A 12500-nucleotide genomic window follows, 5' to 3' on the forward strand; every position below is an offset into this window, starting at 1 on the left:
GAAATAGCTGAAGCTTTAGCTGAATTAGCTGAAACTATAGCTGAATTAGCTAAAACTATAGCTGAATTTGCATTAGCAGAAGTAATATTACCGAAAAAATGCTGAAACAGAAAGAAAAAAGCTGAATTTCAAAGAGTTGAACACAGCTCCATTGATTTTCAATGAGAAAAAAATGGCAGAAAAAGCTAAATATCTGAAACAGACGAAATTGCACCAATACCAAAAGTCATAGCGGTCTTGTCATTAAGGAGCTGAATGTTTTGATATATGAACGGTTGAAATAGCTGAAAAATGCTATAAAGCATTCACACAATAACCAAACTTTTTCCCCTCAGATTCGCTGTCAGACCTGGACGACCTGAACCTCCCTCCTCTGACCTACAGTGGACGCTTCACCTTCGAGCCGTCTGTCTCTGCCTCCTCTGGCGGTGGCAGTCTGTGGGCGGAGCCTCTGCTCAATCTGTTGTCTGGATTTGTCAGTGTGGCAGCCCCGCCCCCTGTGGCCTGCAGCTTTGCGGCTCCCTCAGTGACATCATCGGTGACATCATCAGCGCAGTCCAGCCTCAGCTTCGGCTCCACCGATGTCGCCTCCATCTTCTCTGTAACACCGACGTACACATCTGCCACCGGTGCCGACCACCTCCCTCCCACCGACGCCCAGTCGGCCCCCCAGGCCCTTCAGACTCAGGGTCTCCCGCCGGCCTACCCCGCCCTCTCTGCCACGGTCGTGTCCATGTTGCCAGACTACCTGCTGCCGCTGCCGGGTGGCGAACTCAGCTCCGCGAAGGATCAGAAACCATCGCTGCCGCCGCTCACGCCGCTCACGCCGCTCCCCACCATCAAAGCCTTCTCCTCACAGTTTCAGGCTCACGGCGCCACCTGCCGGAACAGGAAGTCCACCGCAGGCCGGCAGTGCAAGACCCCGCCCCACGAGCGCCCGTACGCCTGCCCCGCCGACGGCTGCGACAGCCGATTCTCCCGCTCCGACGAGCTGACCCGCCATGTACGCATGCACACGGGTCAGAAGCCGTTCCAGTGTCGCATCTGCATGCGCAGCTTCAGCCGCAGCGACCACCTGACCACGCACATCCGCACGCACACCGGTGAGAAGCCGTTCGCCTGCGCCGAGTGCGGCCGAAAGTTTGCCCGCAGCGACGAGCGCAAACGACACACCAAGATCCACCAACGGCAGCATGTCCGCAGGGTCGGCAGGACCGCTGCCCCACCCATCGGCACTTCCTGCTCCACCCTCAGCCTGCAGGCCGCCTCCCCCTCCAACACCACGCCCACCGGCACTTCCTGCTCCGCCCTCAGCCTGCAGGCCGCCTCCCCCTCCAACACCACGCCCACCGGCACTTCCTGCTCCGCCCTCAGCCTGCAGGCCGCCTCCCCCTGCCTCTCCTACTCTCCTCAGTCGGAGCTGCCCTCCACCTACAGCTCCAACCTCTGCTGACAGACAGGAGGCCTGCCGTGAACTCTAACCCTCCAAAATAAAAGTCTGTGTCAGAGGTCAGAGTTTGAACTGTAGATTCTGTACATACATGAGCATGCACAAGCGTGCGCACGTGTTTTACCTACTGAGTAGGATGGGACGTCTGTTTGTTTGTTTACATGCAGGTTAGTGTTGGATTTTTTTACTGAACGAATTTCCTGCAAAAATAAAACCAAAAGTTCAAATCCTGTCGTAGCTTTTTGTTTCTGGCTTCCTGTTCGTTTTGTTTCACGTGGGAAACAGTTCAATTTAAAGCACCGAACTAGTGAATTTATCACATTTATGTGACATTCTTGTTGAATTTTCAATGTCAGCTGATCACAGAAACATCTCTGTTATAAACTGAAACATGGCGCCTGAAGACAGCAGTGGTGAAGCAAAGATCAGTTTTAGGTTCAAACATCAGAGTTTAAAAGAGTTTCTGCGGATTACAAAGTGACTCCATCTGTCAGGAGTAATCCTCCCTGTGTGTGTGTGTGAGAGAGATAGAAACAGCCAATAGGATCAGACTTTGGCACCGCCTACAGCTCTGCAGGAAAAAAAACAGCTTCAGCCCAAATATGTTTTTTCCTGCTGAAGCAGCGGATGTCCTGAAGCCCTTATAAGGAGTTTCCTGTTGGCACAGCGCCCAGAAGCTGTGTCTCTGTATGAGGGTGTGTGTATGTGAGTGTCTGTATGAGGGTGTCTGTGTGTGTGTGATGTAACAGCAGGTTGGATCAGACGGCCTGTCAGCTTCAGTCTGTTTAATGTGTTTAAAATAAAAACAAGTCAGATTTTATGTCTAAAGAAGAAGCAGTGAGAGGCAGCCACAAAGATGGCGGCTCCTCGTGTCTGTTTGGTCATAAGAGTAAATTGATCTATGGTCCTCATGGGTTTCCGTAGTGTAGTGGTTATCACGTTCGCCTCACACGTGAAGGCCAGCCGCGTATAGGTGTAGGTCACCGAAAGCCTGCAAACTGGAGGATCCTGGTTCGACTCCCAGTTGTAGCATACCTATATTATCATTTCACAACCAAAAAATGATTCCTTTATGTTTTAGAATTCAGGAAACGTGTTAGAACATAAAAACAATGCAATAATGCAAATTATTTACACAATAATTTTTAGTCATCCTTTAATTATACTTTTGTAAATGTACGTACATCTGAATATATCAATGTACTTGATTGAAATGAACAAGCTTATTAAATTAATTTGGTAAATATATTGCAGTTTTAGTTGGTTATTATTAAATATATTGGTTAGGAAGGTGCATTGAGATGGTGTCTGTTAATTGTTCCATATAAAAACCCTTTCACATGCATCATAAATTAAGTCCCAATTTCTTTTTTTAATGTTATTTGAAAGGGTCCTGGTTTATTAAAAAAATAATGTGTTACATAATAATGACCACATGTGTTTAGTTCAATTACTTAACAAGGCAAAGGTGTTTTTTCTCAGCAAAACTTGTTCAATTTATTTTTCTTTACACAAACAAAATGCAGTATCAAAATTTCACAAGAGTAGTGTTAAAATATGTAAAAAAAGCTTGTAAGAAAAAACTATTTACAATAAGTGTTACATTTTTTTAAAACATTAAATATTTTAATTGCAAAAAGTAGAAAAAAATTACATAAACAAATCCCCATACCCATCTGAACACTGTTAATTTTGATCAAATAATATTTACACTATTTACATTGAACAGTAGGACTTGCAGAATAATCTACAATTATTTGCCCCTTTCGGCAGCCCACCTTTCCTTTTCAGCATCATAGAAAGAGGACTGGCAAAACTCCCCCCATGTCATTTCCCCTTTCATTCCCTGGGGCTGGTACAAGACAAACACTTTTGCAGGACAGTAAATATATTTCCCAATCACATCAGGGAAGCCAGTGTGGACATGGGGACTGTTGGGGCTTTGTTTCAGAGGCCTGTGGCAGAACCTGCACAGACGCCCTGCAGGATGCTCCTCCTTGGCCTTCCTTTTTCCCCGCTCCTCCATCACCCGTCTTGCTTCGTCTGAGCGCTGCTTTGCAGCCTCCAGCTCTCGTGAGAAAAATGGTGTGTCCGCAAAGTCAGCAAATGACATTCTAGGGTCAGACAGGCCCTCTGCCACATAGGTCTGGTAAACCTTTCGGGAACAATAAAAATACTTCACCTCTGCAGACTGATAGAAAAAGTGAACAGAGGATCCGTCACCCTGAAAACGGGACTTTGGCTGGCCACATGCTAGACAGTTCCTCGTTCTCTTTTTCACCGGCTGCTGATGTTTCTGCTGCTGCTGTTGCACAATCTCTGTAACCATTTGCTGAATTTGGGTTTTTGTAAGGGGAGCATCCTGGGGCTTAATGCTGGGAGGGTTCACAGTAGCAGGTGGAAGAGTGACTACTGGGACACTCACAGTCTCACTACCTTCTGTTAGGTGATGCCACAGCTGCTGCGTCTCTGAAAGCTTCTCTGGGCTGATGTTTATGGACGATTTGGTGTTTTTAATCTTGGCCAGATGCTTCACATAACGTGAGATGTGCTGTTTTGTGGTCGGGTGTAGAAGGCTGTTTGGGTCTTTCAAGGCAGCTTGAACACAAGCAGCATACTCAGCATCCACCTTGGTGAGAAAGTCTTTCTTCCCACGGTGCTTCGCCAGAAGCTGGTCAATGGCATCCCTCATGGGCTGTGTCCACCTGGAATGGTCGAGGACGAAGACAAGACCACCTGCCTTGATGGGACCTGTGCGAGCAGCTCGAGGAGAGGCGACAGAAGGCAGTGGTGTCGTCACTGGCACCTGTGATGGAGAGAGAGACAGAGAGACAGAGAGAGAGAGAGAGAAGCTATTAGATTTTGAATGTAAAAAAAATTTCAGGATTTTCCTTACACATTTTTATTAAAGTGGTGAAATACCTTTTTGTGGCTTTGCTGGATCGCACCTTGTGAACCGAAAGTAGCCACAACAGCAGTGTACTCCTGAAACAAAATAAGCAGAGTAAAACTGAGAACTTTATTTTTCTTAGAGTCAATATTTGCGTAGTTAACTTATTTAATTACTTCAGAATATTTGAAAATTAAAAAATTAATCTCACCTGAACAATTAGCTCCTCCCTCACTTCCTCAAGTGGGTCGATGAAAATCTCACACTCAGTTTTAGATTCTGAGCAATGAGGGTCGTCATCCCCAACAGGTGGGACTTTCTGGAACTTGTGTTTGTCCCAGTTAAGAGGGACAGGACGACAGCCAGGCTCCAAGTACTGCAGACCAAACCTTTCTCCAGTATCTGTGTTGGAAACGTGTAAAGCTGGATATTTGGTTTGGCCTGTAACTTCCTGTGAAAGTCTGTTCAGTTCTGAGACCAAAACAGGATCAAAAACAGCAGGGAGCTTCACATCTGGTTGTTTCAGGTCCACAAGGCGCTGAAAATTCCACCGAGCAATTCCCATCATTCCCTGTGCCTGGAAGAGCTCAGTGGATACCTGCGTTCCAGTGACCCACCTAGCCTGGTGGAAGTGAAACCCCTCCTGCTGAGAAGTTCCTCGCACAGGGATCCACACGGGTACAGCTGCCTCCTCCCCCTTGACGTGATTGAGTTGTATTGTTCCACCATGTCTGTAGAGGATTCCCTCACCAACCTCTGGGTCACTCAAGCAGCCACGGAGGATGTGGACCCGTTGAATTCTCCACACTTTCAACATGGTGGGTTTGAAAAGCGGCATCCCATCAGGATCACATTCCAAGAAAAACCTCTGAAGAACGCTTTCCACTCTCTCCACCAACTCTCTTTGATTTGGGACCTTGTTGTGGCAATGCTCTCTGATGTGCTGCTTCGTTGGGTTCGGTGGCACGATTCCACAGAAGATGTAGGCCTGCCTCAGTTTCTGTAGGTCTGACTGGTCCACAACACAGAAGGCTGCTGAGAGAAATCTGCAGAAAGTGCTGTACAGTGGATGATGCTCTGAAATGCACTCTCTGGAGAAACACCGCATACAATGAAACAAGTCTAGCTTGATGCTTATTTCACTGTTGTACTTCTTTCTAGAAGCACAGCAGTTGGTAAGGTTTCCAGAAGTTGCCTCAGCTACTGCAGCATCTGTCGTCTTCCAGGAATCCCACAGCAGGTGTTCCTGAGGTCCAGGATTTGGGATCCTGAATGCAGCGCAACAATCCCTGAAACATAAACAGAAAAATGCATTTCGAAATTTAAAAGTTTTTGTAAGCAAAGTCATGCATATTTCAAACTGTTTTCCTTGAGCAGGAAAAATAAAATTAAAAAACATTTTCTGCTCTTACCTGTCGACCCACTGATGCGTGGCTTTTGGCTGTCCTGCAGAAATGTATCGACAAGACAACCCAGCATACAATGGCTCCAGAGACTTGTCAGTTTCTGACTGCAGCATCACCCAGGACAGGATCATCCAGTTCTCATTCATGATGGCATAGGAAGACATAGTGCCAGATGCCAGCACAACTTTCCGTGCCATCTTTCGGGTGTGGTCTGCTCTAAAAGCCCGCCCAAAAGTGCCCTGAAGGAGCTGATTGAGGGTGTCTTCCTGCCTACGGTACTCCTGTATGAGGCAATCCACCAGATAATGAGCTTCGACTGTTACACCAAACCAGCCATCAGCTTCAGCGTATCCACCAAAAGGAGCAGCAGTGTTGGTTGTTCTCAGCGAAGCAGTGATGGTCTTCTGGCCATAGAGTCCGATCTCTCCATCCAGCACATTTTTGACAGAGCACAGGTAAGACAAGTGAGCACGCTCGTACTTCAAATGAAGGGCTTCATTTAGCTGATTGGCCATATCATTTGGAGACCTCCCTGAGCGCCGCAGCTCATCCATCACGGTCCTACATATGCCTTTCTTGTGTGTCAAATAAGCAGGGAAGATGTTCTTGAGTCGACCTGGCAACATGTCAATCCACTGTGGTTTATCTGCAAACCAGTACTTTTTACAGCCTCTGCAGCTGAGCCGTGAGGCCAGGATGTAATACTGGCAGGTTGTACTGATGACAACACGGGGTCGGCCCACTCCTGATGGCACAACATGAGGGTTTGTACAGCTGTAAAGACATGGAAGTGAGTAGTTGTTGCGCACTCTTTCCATTATGGCATGCTCAGGTTTCCAGATAAAAAACGGGTGGAGATGAAAATATTTGGGTGATGGGAGATTGTGGGCAGAATCAATTAGCTCAGGCTGAGGAGGGTAACGCCACAATGAAATCATGTTCATCGGATGTCTCACTGGTCGAGAGCCAGGCCACAGACCCAGGGATTCCATTTCTGTTTTCATCCAAATCCTCTGCTGGTGAGAGCAGTTCCATCGCTTCACATCCTGGTTGTAGCTGGGCAGCAGTGGGACAGCTGGCTGTCCACCAAACTCAGCTGGAGGATCTCCTACTGAGGCTGAAGAGAAGGATGAAGGTGGAGCAGGTGTGCTGGAGTGTCCCAACTCTGGCTGACCAGAAGCTGCAGGTGATGCTGAGGAACTTGAGGATGCTGCAGGGGTTCCTGGGAAGTGTGCTGTACAATGTAGGTAAGTATAATTTAATAAAAATTTATCAATAAATAACGATTATTCGTTTTATTGTTGAAACAATGTACTCACAGAGACCCGATACAGGCGCCGGTCTTAAGGGTGGTGTGGCTTTGCTTATTGAAATGTTGAGAGCAAGCAGCTCTGGAGGTACTGGTACAGGAGGCTTCAAAGAAACAAGACCTGTGGGGAAAAAAAACAGGAACTTAGTATTCTGTAAACAAACCAAATGCATGTAAATGTGCATTTATCAACCTGATGCAGGAGTGCTGCAATCATCAGCCTGGTCTGGTTTTGAGACTGCTGCTGTTGCTTTGCAGTTTCCTGAAGCAGAAAAATACATTTTTACCACCATTACCCATGTATGTCTTCTTAAAAGAATACATATAAAAATAATGGCGGTCATTAAATAACATGTGGGTGTGATATGATCAGTGATTTATAATATTATTATTATAATAATAATTATATTATTATTATTATTATTATTATTTATAATATTAATATTATATTATATATTATTTCTTTAGCTTATTTAATTATATTATGGTTCATCTCAGTTTGAATGAATGATGCATTTTTTAAAAAAATCATTATTATCACTTTTCTTTTTTTTACACCGAAAATCTATGTCATATCACACCCTCAGAGTGTAACAGAAAACAAACATGCAAACCTCAAACTCTGTACTTACCCTCAACGATGCAAAATAAAAGCCTTCAGAGAACACAATGAACACACATTAGATCAAGCCTGAACGTGGCCAACCAAGGAACAAGAACAACGAACAAGAAAAAGATCAATTCATGTCAGAATGATCTTTGTGGTTGAAAGGAAGGAAGGAAACCTTTGGCCATAGAGACTCCAACAACATCTGAAGCTGCAAGTATAGCAAAGATAATAAAGTTAACAAAGCAGTGATGACTTTATTACCATTATTTTTGCAGTACCAGAAACAGTATTTAAAGATTGCAAAATTGAACTCTCTATGATACTAACAGAGAATTGATTTTGGACAAATATATACAACAAGGTCAGTGTTGGTAAATAAAGTTTAAGCTTGTGTGTCTGTGTGAAAACAGGTCCCTGAATGCATCTGATGCTCACCCAGTTGGAGCGGAATAGCTGGTGGACAGGCAGCCATTTTCTTCTGCTCAGTTTTCTTCTCTGAGCCTGTTGAAGTGAGAAAAGCACAAAACAAAGACTTGAATGAAGTATGTACAGTTTCAGTCAAAACTATGGATATATTAACATAGACTGGGAAAGGTTTTAGTAAACAGACACTTTGAATGCACATTTATATTGAGAAGGTTTTTGTTACCATCACGAGGAAGAAGTTTGGATGGAGACAGCAAAAGCATAAATCGTTCCAGTTCTTCATCAGCTTCCATCTCTTAAAAAACAGAAAACAGTTTGTCACATGTTCATATGTTGGCATGATTTCTGAAAGACAAAGCCACACAGACAATAAATCTGAAGGATGAGAAGAAGATGGAGGTAGAGGTTCCTCTGAAGCACTCTGAGATGCTCTCTGTTGAAGGTATTGCTGTAGTTTACACATCTTGCTTCCTGGAACACAATTTCTTTGCAGAATGAAATTGGCGTATCCGTCTGCCCTGTTCTCCCAGATCTCCCTCCAGGTCTTCTTGGAATTAACTCCAAAGCCAACCAGGTTGTCATCTAGCTCCACAACAGTTTCAGGTTCAGCGGGTCTTTTGGAGAGGTATTCAAATAGGTCAACAATCTCTGAAAAGCCTCTGCAGTATTCCAGAAAAGAAAGAAGGCTTTCTTTTTTGGGACCCTCTGGATTAAAATGCCCAGCTCTCTCTTCTTCCTGAACCTTGCGGGTTAAATAGACAACATATCCCATATCATTCTCAAGGATCCAGCGGAAAGATTTACTCTTGTATTTTCCAAACTGAACCAAATACTCCCCCATTAGTTCCTGCCTGTCAGAGACATTGCCACCTCTCAAGAGAACAATAAAGTGAGCGTTCTCCTTCCCCCTATCTTCGCTGAGAGCAGGTGACCTGTCCTGGAGATTTGGGTTGTCCTTAATTGTTTTAGCTTCATCTGAGGGATCTTGCCTCAGATATCCAGTGGGCCCTCTCCTGAACTTCACTTTCACCTTTCCAGGACATATCAGTTTTCTCTTCATCCTAAGAGACATCAGACAAGCCTGTGATCCAACACATAATGTAACTAATTTGCTAATAATACAATTCTTCTCAAAGCTTTTACCTAACTTTACATTAACAAAGATTGTGCCAGTAAATTAAGTTTATGTCTTGTTATTATAAAACAATAAACACTTGCTACGGATATTGTGATGGACCCTCTTGAAATGGTTTCTTTATTCATTCACTATAGAAGTGTATTTTGAAAGCAAACCTTATAAAATTAATTTGATTAATATGATTGTAAAAAATGACTAGTAGACTAAATAGGAAAAAAATACACAGGTTTCTTTAGCTACATTGTAATACATTTGCAAAAACATTTAACATCTTATGTCATTTACGTTGGGATTTTAATATAAGCTAACAGATTGCTAACTCGTTCCAAAATTTAAGTAATTTAAAATAAAACAATTCTGATCATATTTTGCTGCAAAATATCACTTACGTTATTTTGAGAAGTATTGTTACCTTATGATGAGGTTGTGAGGGAAAATCGATCGGCAAATAAAATGTTTTGGGGATTTTCCAAAGCTACTAAAGTCGTTTAGATACCTGCCAATCAAAACAACTTTAAAGTTCTTCTTCTTTAACTGTTTCCACGTCTTCTCTGTAACAACAAAGAAGATGTGGAAACAGCGCCACCAAAACCCGGCTGGTGGCCAAACGGTGTATTACATCCGTAGTGTTAAGAACTACCATAGAGAATGTATGGGAAAAGGCCGTCCGCGCGAAAGGTCCCCGGTTCGAAACCGGGCGGAAACAACTTTAGCTTCGTGCTCTTTCAAAGCCTTTACCCGCTCACAGGTTTGGTACCAACGGAACCAGGTACCGAACCTGACAGTGGAGAGGACTCGAGTCATTCATATTATGACTTTAGACTGGACTTGAACTGTTCACAGACTTGAACTGGACTTTAACCTGTTTAATGGAAAAGACTTTATCTTTTACCCAAAAAAGAACTTTAGCTGCTGTGAGCTGACATGAGCTGCTGTGAGCTGATTTTAGCTGCTGTTAGCTGAAGTTAGCTGCTGTGAGCTATATAAACAAAGATTATTTAAAACAACAAGGCGGAAGTCAGGAAGTGTTGGAACTACAAACGTCATTATATTTTGTAGTTCCTCCACTTTTAATCTAGTTTAAAATTTCTGAATAAAAAAAAGTGTTTCCGCCCGGTTTCGAACCGGGGACCTTTCGCGTGTTAGGCGAACGTGATAACCACTACACTACGGAAACCCTTCAGTCGTAATGTAAATGTCAGTATACAGACATAAACCTTCAACCTGCTGAGCTTTTCTTAGTTTCTTTGCTTGTTGATATTTCTCTTCCACCAATTCAATAAAACATCTTTAAGCTCAGATACAAACCGGGCGGAAACAAATAAATTTTTACATTTTAAAAGATTCAGATATATTATTTAGAAAGTGGAGGCTGTCAGAGAGCAGTAACCTCCGGCAGACTCTTCGTGTTTTTAAAACAGTCAGGATCTGAATGTTGATCCTGAGAAGGAATCAAACTTTAGTTTAAAGAAATGTTGCTAACAGACATGAAAGATTCCTCCGCTTATTTATTTATTTCTTCTGTTTGTAGTTACTGTTCTACTGCTACTTTTAGCTTACAAGCTATAAGGCAATAAAAGGCTTGACAAAAGGTTACCCATGTTTCCGCCCGGTTTCGAACCGGGGACCTTTCGCGTGTTAGGCGAACGTGATAACCACTACACTACGGAAACCCTGCAGCACGGTGAGGCGTTCAGGGACAAACCCTGCAGCACGATGAGGCGTTCAGGGACAAACCCTGCAACACGGTGAGGCGTTCAGGGACAAACTGCAACATGGTGAGGCGTTCAGGGACAAACCCTGCAACACGGTGAGGCGTTCAGGGATAAACTCTGCAACACGGTGAGGCGTTCAGGGACAAAGCCTGTGACACGGTGAGGCTTTCAGGGACAAACTGCAACATGGTGAGGCGTTCAGGGACAAACCCTGTTACACTGTGAGGCGTTCAGGGTGTGGTTGATCTGTGGAAACATCAGCTCTGTCTCTGAGGTTTAATGATGTTTGTGTCAGGATTCGTAAATATTCTAAAATGAGCAGCTCGGTGTCAGACAGACATGGGAGACCAAGATAATAGAAAGTGAGTTATTTTACAGTGAATCAGGAACGGTGATAATAACAGGAACCAGGACTGTGCGAAGGGTGATCCACGGCACGGAGGTGAGTACAAAGGTAAGTATTTCCCAGTAGCAGGTTAGCAGATTCTCTAGGAGGCAGTAGGTGAGTATCCCTCTCAAGGCAGGCAGACAGGCACAGGCAAACAGATAGGTAGTACCAAACCTCCAGGATCACCACAGTTTGACTGCTGGAGTCCTGTTCTACAGCCTGGCTGGAAGTGTTTGTCAGTGTGCTGCTGCGTCATTACATTGTGTAACAACAAACAAATCAACAATACCAATTTACAAAAATACAAATACTAACAACAATAATAACATTAATATAGCACCAGAGCAAGAGCACTGAGTGCTAAACCAGCAGCTAAACCAGCAGCTAAACCAGCAGCTAAACCATCAGCTAAACCATCAGCTAATTCATCAGCTAAACCATCAGCTAAAACATCAGCTAAACCAGCAGCTAAACCATCAGCTAAACCAGCAGCTAAACCATCAGCTAAAACATCAGCTAAACCAGCAGCTAAAAAACCAGCAGCTAAACCAGCAGCTAAACCAGCAGCTAAACCATCAGCTAAACCAGCAGCTAAACCAGCAGCTAATTCATCAGCTAAACCACCAGCTAAAACATCAGCTAAACCACCAGCTAAAACATCAGCTAAACCACCAGCTAAACCACCAGCTAAAACATCAGCTAAACCAGCAGCTAAACCAGCAGCTAATTCATCAGCTAAACCACCAGCTAAAACATCAGCTAAACCACCAGCTAAAACATCAGCTAAACCAGCAGCTAAACCAGCAGCTAAAACATCAGCTAAACCAGCAGCTAAACTAGCAGCTAAACCATCAGCTAAACCACCAGCTAAAACAGAACGTAGCTTGTACAGAGGGTGGTTGTTGTGATTGTCTGGTTTTTGTCCAGAAACAAAATTCCCACTGAGTTTTTTTTTTCTTTTATTAACACAAAAGTACAAAATCAGCAACAATCTGTCATGAAACAGCCAAACTGTACAGCACATCTCCGATTCCCTCGTTGTGTAAATCAAGGTTCTGCTCCTCCTGCAGGTTCTAGTCCAGAGTGTAGATGTTCTCCTGGACCGGTCTCCTCATGCGGATCTCGTAGATGATGTGAGGAGGTTCCTCAGAGGAAAAACTGCAGAAGA

The 12500-nt window shown here is 44.0% G+C and overlaps 3 protein-coding genes and 2 non-coding genes across 5 annotated transcripts in view; 1 reads left to right on the forward strand and 4 right to left on the reverse strand.

Moving 5' to 3' along the window:
- The window catches only part of LOC108251695 (early growth response protein 1), a 3235-nt gene extending 1555 nt beyond the window's left edge, over positions 1-1680 (forward strand). The window contains exon 2 of the mRNA XM_017442081.3: positions 336-1680. Within this exon, the coding sequence (XP_017297570.1) occupies positions 336-1453 (1118 nt within the window). The 3' untranslated portion in view covers positions 1454-1680. The remainder of the gene's footprint in view (positions 1-335) is intronic.
- Positions 1681-2817: 1137 nt separating this feature from the next.
- On the reverse strand, positions 2818-8147 carry LOC108251696. Its single transcript, XM_037973922.1, has 8 exons — positions 8101-8147; positions 7841-7873; positions 7688-7710; positions 7066-7176; positions 5753-6980; positions 4552-5629; positions 4373-4435; positions 2818-4256 (listed from the first exon to the last, which is right to left on the reverse strand). The coding sequence occupies exons 5-8, from the start codon at positions 6748-6750 to the stop codon at positions 3204-3206; spliced, it is 3192 nt and encodes a 1063-aa protein (XP_037829850.1). The 5' UTR covers positions 6751-6980; positions 7066-7176; positions 7688-7710; positions 7841-7873; positions 8101-8147; the 3' UTR covers positions 2818-3203.
- Positions 8148-10333: 2186 nt separating this feature from the next.
- trnav-aac lies at positions 10334-10406 on the reverse strand. Its single transcript has one exon. It is a non-coding gene; the product is annotated as a tRNA-Val (tRNA).
- A 423-nt stretch (positions 10407-10829) lies between these two features.
- Positions 10830-10902, reverse strand: trnav-aac. Its single transcript has one exon. It is a non-coding gene; the product is annotated as a tRNA-Val (tRNA).
- A 1382-nt stretch (positions 10903-12284) lies between these two features.
- The window catches only part of timd4 (T cell immunoglobulin and mucin domain containing 4), a 5352-nt gene continuing 5136 nt past the window's right edge, over positions 12285-12500 (reverse strand). Inside the window, exon 8 of the mRNA XM_017442086.3 lies at positions 12285-12490. Within this exon, the coding sequence (XP_017297575.1) occupies positions 12406-12490 (85 nt within the window). The 3' untranslated portion in view covers positions 12285-12405. The remainder of the gene's footprint in view (positions 12491-12500) is intronic.

The sequence above is a fragment of the Kryptolebias marmoratus genome, linkage group LG23 (assembly GCF_001649575.2).
Source record: "Kryptolebias marmoratus isolate JLee-2015 linkage group LG23, ASM164957v2, whole genome shotgun sequence".
In the NCBI taxonomy this organism is placed as follows: domain Eukaryota; kingdom Metazoa; phylum Chordata; class Actinopteri; order Cyprinodontiformes; family Rivulidae; genus Kryptolebias; species Kryptolebias marmoratus.

Bases quoted from the DNA above. Each gene is read 5' to 3' on its own strand.
- LOC108251696 (XM_037973922.1), bottom strand. From the start codon at position 6,750: ATGAAAACAGAAATGGAATCCCTGGGTCTGTGGCCTGGCTCTCGACCA. The intron at 4,436-4,551 runs GTGAGATTAATT...ATTTTGTTTCAG, and splicing joins GGGAGGAGCTAATTGTTCAG to GAGTACACTGCTGTTGTGGC. The intron at 4,257-4,372 runs GTATTTCACCAC...TCTCCATCACAG, and splicing joins TCCAGCAAAGCCACAAAAAG to GTGCCAGTGACGACACCACT.